This window comes from Ictidomys tridecemlineatus, chromosome 6 (genome assembly GCF_052094955.1).
Source record: "Ictidomys tridecemlineatus isolate mIctTri1 chromosome 6, mIctTri1.hap1, whole genome shotgun sequence".
NCBI lineage: Eukaryota > Metazoa > Chordata > Mammalia > Rodentia > Sciuridae > Ictidomys > Ictidomys tridecemlineatus.
In genome coordinates, this window is record NC_135482.1 from 191,763,733 (window position 1) to 191,772,058 (window position 8,326).

The following is an 8,326-nucleotide window of genomic DNA, read 5'->3' on the forward strand; positions in this document are numbered from 1 at the left end:
GAGGAAGAAGAAGAAACAACTTTGGAGAAAGAATTTAAGCCAGAAACGTTATTGTCTTCATGGGCAGAGGAGATGTGGGAAGCAGACCTCTTGCTCCTCTCTCTAGTCATTGGCCTGCTGTTTTTAGTGGTCTTCAGCTATTTCAGGGCCCAGAAAATCGATCATTGTAACTGTAATTTGCAAGCTTTTATCTACTATTTTTAGGATTTCCAGTTTTAATGGGCTATTTGTTAATGAATAATTTAATTTCTTCCAGGAATGCAAGTTAATGAAGCCTCAGTTAATGGCTTTGGGTACTGAGTGCTGGTAAAAACTTGTTTCTTATGGTAATGCTTTTAAAATTGCTTGACAACTCTTATAGTTATGGGAAATAGAGGAGGAAGAATGGTTAGAAGAGGTTGTTGTCATGCTCCAGCCTGACTGAGTTGTTACAAGAACAACTTTGTCTGTAACTTTTGAAGGAAGATGTGGAGAAAGAAAGTGTGCTGTTGGGGGAAGTAGGCATTTTTGGAGCCTACTAATTACCTGGAATCTATTTTTATCTATCTATCTATCTATCTATATATGTATAGGTGTGTGTGTGTATATATATATATATATATATATATACACACACATATCTGTGGTCTTTAATCTGGGATGAACATACTACAGCCATATTAGAATATATATCTTAATTTTAATCTAAATTAAAGATTTAACTTTTTGTCTCATTAGTATAAAAGTGTATGTATGCAGTGGATGAACAAATGTGATTAAACTGGGCGTGATAATTCAGAATTTTGAGTGATAGATGTGCACAACCAGAAAAGTTGAGATCATTGCTGTAGGCACAAGTTACTGGGTTTTATATAGGAATTCAATCTCATAGACAACTTTGTGTATTATTAGGTTTGGGTAAGCAAAGACATACTCTTCTATTCAATGTGCCTGAATTTCAATCTTAAAAAGTGAAACTGAAAATAAATTCATTAATCTTTTTGTACCTTTCAATATCTTCTCATTCCCCCCAGCAATGTCAGTGTGTTCCAAGCAATGTCTTTTCTGTCTTTTGGTCCTAACTAGTCCATTGTATAAAGCATGACCACTGCTTTATGGGCCCTCAGTGTGTTTGGTTCTGTTTTGGTAGCTTCAGGAGCCTTGTTGAAGTTAACGCGTGGATTGAAAGATGAGTCACTGGCTTATATCTATCATTGCCAAAATCATTATTTTTGTCCAATTGGCTTTGAAGCAACTCCCGTTAAAGCGAATAAGGCCTTCAGGTAAGCATTTGTGAATTTTATCTGGGTACTTTGACAGGAAAATTGTGTTGTAGAAAGTGTTTTAAGGAATATTAAAAAATATTGTAGGTCTCCTAGTGTTGAGAGCCACAGCTGAAGGGGCCCCAGCAAACTTCCAGCTGATTGGCTCACCGTGGCCCCAGCACACTTCCAGCTGCCAGCTGATTGGCTCCTCTGCGGTGATGCTCATTGGGCTATTTCCCAGCCCTTCAGACCACGGAGCTGCTCATTGGGGGACTCTTTTGGCTCCGCCCAAGCGACCTAGCCAATCCCCTCAGGAGCAGGAGGAGTGGGGGATTGAGAGGCTCATGGGAAGCCAGTGGTGGCAGTTGGGCTCTGAGGGAATTCCTGAAGAGCTCCTGTGGTGTGGCATGTGTTCTAAAAATAAAGTTAGTTTCTGCTTGACAAGTGGCTCGTGAATTGTGCCCAGCCAGACTGTGGCATCCTAGAAATTGAAAACTTAGACTGTTCTTTAAAGATTATATATAGCTTTTTTGCAGAATTGTATTTAATCTTAGTTTAACACATATCCATTTTACTGTTGTATAGCCATTATAAGAGAAAGTCATTTGAAGACTCACTCTTATGTCTCTTTTAAAATAGTTCCAAAAGACTTTCCATACTGTATCTCTGTTTCCTCATCCAGTGTCCCACATGAACAATGTATTAAGAGGATTGCTACAGCTCAGTAAAGTGAAAAGCATCTTCCATCTTCAAGTGAAAACCATGGGATTTTATCTTCCCTTCTTCACCTGAAAAACATGCAGTATATCAGGGTTCTCCCTTTGTCTTGGTTGCAGGGAAACTCAGAGCCCATTGTTATTTCTAATGTCAGGAACTATATTACCTTAATGGTTATATTTGCTTCTTTCTTTTATTAAAGAAAGACCATTCCAGACCTGTTTGAGTTAGAATTTCCAGGGATATGTCTAGGAAATCAGTGTAGTTAAAGTTGCATTAGTGCATCTTTGTTTTAGGCTTGTAATTTTATCGCACCTGTTGAAATTTCTTGGTTGCATTGTGAGAGGAGAAGAGAGATTGAAGAATGCTTGTAGCAGGCTAGGACATTTTTTTTCCTTCTAGGATTTGAAGATGATATATAAAATCTTTGAACCCTAGATTTTGAGTAGGGAATTAAGGCTTACATTTAATTTGTAGGTTGTCTTTAATGGCCTTCAGAAGTTTGCCCAAGCTTAAAACCTAATATCCGTTCTAGATTAATGAACGCCATTTATAAATGCATTTTAACAGACCCTTTGATATATAGTTGAGGCAGTGTACTTGAGGGGGTGAATGACATTTATTACGCTTACCATAAATGTGTTTTATATTTAGCAGGGGTCCTCTCTCACCACAGGAAGTAGAATATTGGATCTTAATTGGAGAATCAAGTAGAAAACATCCTGCCATCCACTGTAAAAAGTATGTTGACTTTCCTGTTTTTTTTCTTCTTTAGTGGAGATAAGATTTAGATGTCATAAAAAGCATGGACCTCAATTGTGTAAATCAGATGAGTTATGATAAGTTTATCACCCCATGGAGGCGTGGTCCATTTTCATTGTTATAGAAAGTTCCCTCATTTTCTATTCCTGTCTGTTCCCACAGGCAACCTGAGTTGAGATCTCTTCATCATATTTTTTTCCTGGCCTCTTCTTAAATTTCATATAAATGAAATGATACAAAATTCTTCTGTGTCTGCTTCTTCATTTATGAAACATATCTAGAACCTATATTATTCTATAAAAATTTCAGAATTTGTTGATTCCTACTTAAAAAACTTGTTGAGATTTTGATTAGGATAAAATCCATAGAATTCATAGTTTAGTTTGAGGAGAACTGACATCTTAACAATATGAAATCTTCCAATCTGTGAACGTGGAATATCTCTACTTAAACTTTAATTTCTCTCAGCAGCGTTGTGTAATTTTTAATAGTCATAGGTATCATTTGTTAAATTGCTTCCCAAGTGTTCTATATTTTTTGATGCTATTGTAAATTAACTTTTTAAAAGTTAATTTTGTCATTATTTGCTGGTCCTATACAAATAAATAACTGATTTTCCTATGTAGACCTTGAATCTTATATATTTAACAAGTTCACTTATTAACTTTAGGAATTGTTCTGTAAGGCTCTTGGATTTTCTGCACAATCGTGTTGTTTATTAATGGAGAAATGTTATCTTTTAATTCTTTAAAAAATTTAGCCAGGCATATGGCCTGTGCCTTGAGGCCAGACTGGGCAACATGGCAAGACTCCATTTCAAAAAAAGTTGATTATAATTCCAAAGAAATAAGACATGTTCCTGCCTTCGCCTGAAGGTTGTTATCTAATATGCTGACATGGATAAACACAATTGTCATAAAACAGGAAGTTTTTAAAGCTTAGTATATGAAACAATGCTGACAAGAAATATTGCCAATTATTGTTTTGTTGATATTGTAGTTACTTGATCTTGTGAAAGAATATTATGGTTCTAAAGAAAGCTGTGTTGTATTCTTTCTTTTCAACTATAGATGGGCGGATATTGTTACCGATCTAAACACTCAAAATCCAGAATACCTAGATATTCGGCATTTAGAGAGAGGGCTGCAGTTTCGAAAAACAAAGAAGGTAAGAAAAACACTATTGCATTTGAAGGCATTTTTCCAAATAACCAAAATGCAGTGTTTTAACTCAGCATTCTTTAGGTGGTAAATAATAGAAAGTTAGTTCAGACCATATTGGACAGAAAATTATCTTAAAGATCTAGGGCTGTGTTTACAACTCAAGGACAGAGAAGAGCCTGGGGTCACCAGGGAATGTTACTCAGTATAGGAATGATAGCAGGACCCACGGAGCTAGTAGTCACTCTTATGGAGGTCGTAGTTTTCTTAGCTCTCATTTCCTCTGATTATTTCTTGAAGATCATCATCTTTCAATTCATGTCTCCCTTTCAGATGACCAGTCTAGACTGAGACTGACCTGCCTTGGTCTAGTTCCATCATCTTGGCTGAACTAGGACCAAATTAATTATGATCATGGGTCAGAGCCATGTGTTCAACAAGGCTGAGGGGGAAGCTCTCAGAGAAAAGTAGATTGCAGTGTGGATTTGCGTAAACATATCTGATGTAATCCTATAATGTAAGAGCACACGAAGAGTGGGAGAGGAAGACGGATGATCTTGGTGTTTGAATTAGGCAGAAGAGGCAGCGACAGTGTGTGTAGAGAGGCACCTGGGGTGGGAGAGGTGTTTTGGCTCCTGTGGGCTTTGTTTTGTAAAGACAGTGTCAGGAATGATGCATAGGATAGTGTGCTCTGATGTCTGACCAGAGAAGTACTGTTTTTAGGAATGTGTAAGGGCAAAACAACAACAAACAAAAAAGGGGGTCCATTGGGACCCCAAAATTTTTATAATTTACTTTTCTATATTTTCTTGACCTGCCTTTTTTTTTTCTCTTTTCAGGTTGGGGGGAATTTGCACTGCCTCATAGCATTCCAGAGACTTCATTGGCAAAGATTTGGGCTTTGGAACTTTCCATTTGGAACCATCAGACAAGACTCACAACCTCCAGCACATGTCCAGGGCATCGCCAAATCTGAGAGTGAAGACAATATCTCCAAGAAGCAGCATGGGCGTCTGGGCCGGTCCTTCAGTGCTAGTTTCCATCAGGACTCATCATGGAAAAAGATGTCCAGCATCCATGAGAGAAGGAACAGTGGCTACCAGGGCTACAGCGACTATGATGGGGATGAGTGACCCTGCTGGGCTCTCCACATGGTGTCATCCACACAGCTTACCTACAGGACTGCAGTAATATAGTGGAAGATTGCAACGTCTACATTAATAGAACAGGTCTTGTGGTACAAAGCATAACCTTGTAGTTCTTAGTAAATAAGCTTATATATGATTATCATGGGCGATTTCAGATGTATAAGCAGATAAGCACAGATTACTGCCCTTTTAAAATTAAGAGTATGTAAACAATCTGGACAAAAAGTTTCATAAAATCCCAAAATTTACAACTATTTCTAAACAGAAACACAAATTCACTTAACAGCATCAAGATTTGAAATACTTAAGCATGAAGTGATTTATGACTCGATCCCTAGATAATTTGTTACAGATAGTTTTATTCCTAAGATGAAGACGTAAAGCATTTGTCTACCCTTAAAAAATGGGGGCTGCCAATTTCTAGGTTTTGCTCATGGTTAAAACTCATTTAAAATTATTTTGAGTCCAGTACTTCTTTCACTAATAGCAGTATTTTGCTTGCCTCATTTGTCTCCTGATTAACTGTCTCAGGATTCTCAATAAAGAGGCAAAAGAGGAAAGACTCAAAAAACCTGGTCTTTTTCTATTGGTGTAAAGGGTGACTTAGTGAATTGATTCCTTCTTGACTTTCCTGACTGTTAGTATCAAATATTGACAAGAACCTTAGGTTTTGAAGACTTCTGTAAGTCTAGAATAAACCTGGCTTAGTGATAGAATAGAAGAACAGTGGCATCTGAAGTTTCTGTACCCAAGGTACCTTGCAGGAAGATTTTCTGATACTTGACTGGTCCCTGGAATGGCATCGTATGTTAATAATGGCTTTGAAGATGCATCAAGAATGCCCAGGTCACTCAGAGGGCACTCTCCACATTCTAAACTCGGAGCTGTTTCTTTTTTTGATCCAATTATCTTTTTGAAGTGAGTTAAATATTTTGGAAGTGTGGATTTCATGTATTTGAGCTCCTCTCTAGTTGCTGTCAGTTCTTCTGCTGCCAACCTGTGACTCACAAACAACTAGGATCTCTTGTTCTTTCATTTCAGGGGTTTGTTCCAGGACTTACAACAGTAGCTTGGTGATTACAAGGTGCTGGATATGTTGGTAACCACATTGCAATACACCTCAAGGAGAGGGTTCCGACTTTTATTTTTAAAATAGTTTCATTTTTTTTCTCTTGAATTTTATATCCATTTGTCCACATACACATGTCTAGCCTACAGAAAGGGATATATATTATGAAATGGTCATTTTTCTGAAGAGAATATTTTGCTTGAAATGCAAAGGACTGAAAGATTTGTAGGTTGTTGATTTTGTTACTTCATACTGGAACTTTTAAAGGGTTTTCATCAAATAAAATTTTGTTTTCTACTTTTAATCATGTGTTATCAAACTTTTGTTTTAGATAAAAGAATACCCTTATAACTTTAATGTACATGATAATTTGTTCTGCCTAACTAGTGTGTTATAGGAAACCATCCTGAATCTTATTACTTTTGTAATCAATGAAATAATATGCATTATGATGACTATAATTTTAGATGTCTAGATGACTTTATAATAGAAAAATGGAAAATGTGATTCTTATATTACTTGAACCAAGTGAAAGTATAATTTTTCAAACATGGTTGAATATAGGCTCTTTCATATAGTTCAACTGAATATTTTAGAGAAGAGGTAGGTTGAAAGAGCAAAGAGGAGAAGAAAGGAGAAAAATGGAAAGTAAAAGAAGACATTAAAGAACAAGGTGATGCCTAGGAAATTAGAGTTTATGCAGTCTGATACTAATCAATAATTTTTATAATAGTCTTGATACATGTGATCACTTAATAACTTGGTTTACAAGTCTGGCAGTTATTTGGAGCACAGTGAGGCTTAGGTATTGTGGCATAGTTTTACCAAAGATTGTTGGCAATGGGAGATCTATTGTACACTTCTCTTTGAAAACTAGTAACATTCCTACTCTATTTTATTTCTTGGTCAACTCATATGAGTTTCCATAGATGCAATGAAGGTTTACATACTGGTTTTTGCACTTACCAGATATATTGCCTTGGGGCACATTAAGATTAATTTTTTTGTGCTTATTTCTTCATTGGTAAATGGAATAATGATTTGGAAGAATGAATAACCTGATACGTGCCATGTTTAAAACAGTGCCTTATGGATAGGAAATACTATTTAAGTGCTTACTATTATTATTCTAAAATATGTCTGTTTTACTATTTAGATTCTTTATAGAGAGCCTTTTCAACAGCATCTGAAAGAACTAATTCTTTGTAAACCCAATATATGTCCCTTAGTTGCTATTCCTTCAAAAGCATTTCATACTCAAGAGCATTGCTTTGATGTTAAAAGCACTTATAGCACTCAAATGGCCACACTGGCTAATTGTTTTTATTTAGCTCTTAGCCAGAAACAAAGCTGATTTAGATCAAATCCTATAACTATTCCTTTTCAGACTGCTATTGTTACAGAGCTACACCCTATCATTAGGCCAAGCTGATGCAGCAGCTACAATTCTTCCCAACTTGCCTTCTCTCAGACGCTGCAGGAGCTCAATCAGGTGCTCCAGGATCTGTTAGATTCTTTAATTTAACTTCACATGCAGCATTTTCACCCTGCCAGTCATTTGCTCAAAAACTAGTTTGAGTGCCATTACCTCCTAGGCGTTTCACTTTAGAACTGTGATCTCAAAACTATCCTAAAAAAGTTATAGCACTCCCATTTTGCTGGCAGGAACTGAGGCGGTCATGAGTGAAGAAACCTGTCTAGCACAACAGAGTGTCTTGGTATGCTACAGCTACCATAGAAAAATACCACAGATTGTGTGGTTTAAAAAATAGAAACTTGTTTTATCACGCTTGTGGAGTCTAGAAGTCCAAGACAAGTTCTTGGCAGGTTTGGTGTCTTCTCAAGCCTTTCTTCAACTTGTAGACCACCACCTTACTGTGTTCATTGGCTTTTCGTGTGTGTGTGTGTGTGTGTGTGTGTGTGTGTGTGTGTGTGTGTGAAGGGTATCCCTCTAGAGCATCAAATTTGATAAGGGTTAACATAAAGGCTTCATTCACCTCTTATTTTTCAATGATGCTGGTGATCAAACTTAGGGCCTTGTACTTGCTAAGCAAGTGCTCTACCACTGAGTGATCCACCAAGTCCCAAATACTCTCATTTTAACAATTACCCTTTAAAGATCTGATCTTAAAATAGTGCTACATTTTGATGTACTGGAGGTTAGGGCTTCAACATATGTATTTTGTAGGACAATTCAGCCCATATCACAGTTTTTACATGGCTTAC

The 8,326-nt window shown here is 36.8% G+C and overlaps 1 protein-coding gene across 6 annotated transcripts in view; it reads left to right on the forward strand.

The window, feature by feature from the left end:
* Bivm (basic, immunoglobulin-like variable motif containing) overlaps positions 1–6,404 on the forward strand; it is a 35,264-nt gene extending 28,860 nt beyond the window's left edge. For 5 of the 6 annotated variants that reach the window (XM_013360687.4, XM_021729652.3, XM_021729653.3 and 2 more), the window contains 4 exons: positions 1,130–1,262; positions 2,616–2,702; positions 3,794–3,890; positions 4,723–6,404. In XM_013360687.4, the coding sequence (XP_013216141.2) occupies positions 1,130–1,262; positions 2,616–2,702; positions 3,794–3,890; positions 4,723–5,016 (611 nt within the window). In that variant the 3' untranslated portion in view covers positions 5,017–6,404. The remainder of the gene's footprint in view (positions 1–1,129; positions 1,263–2,615; positions 2,703–3,793; positions 3,891–4,722) is intronic. The other variant, XM_013360693.4, reaches the window with a different exon arrangement.
* Positions 6,405–8,326: the final 1,922 nt, after the last annotated feature.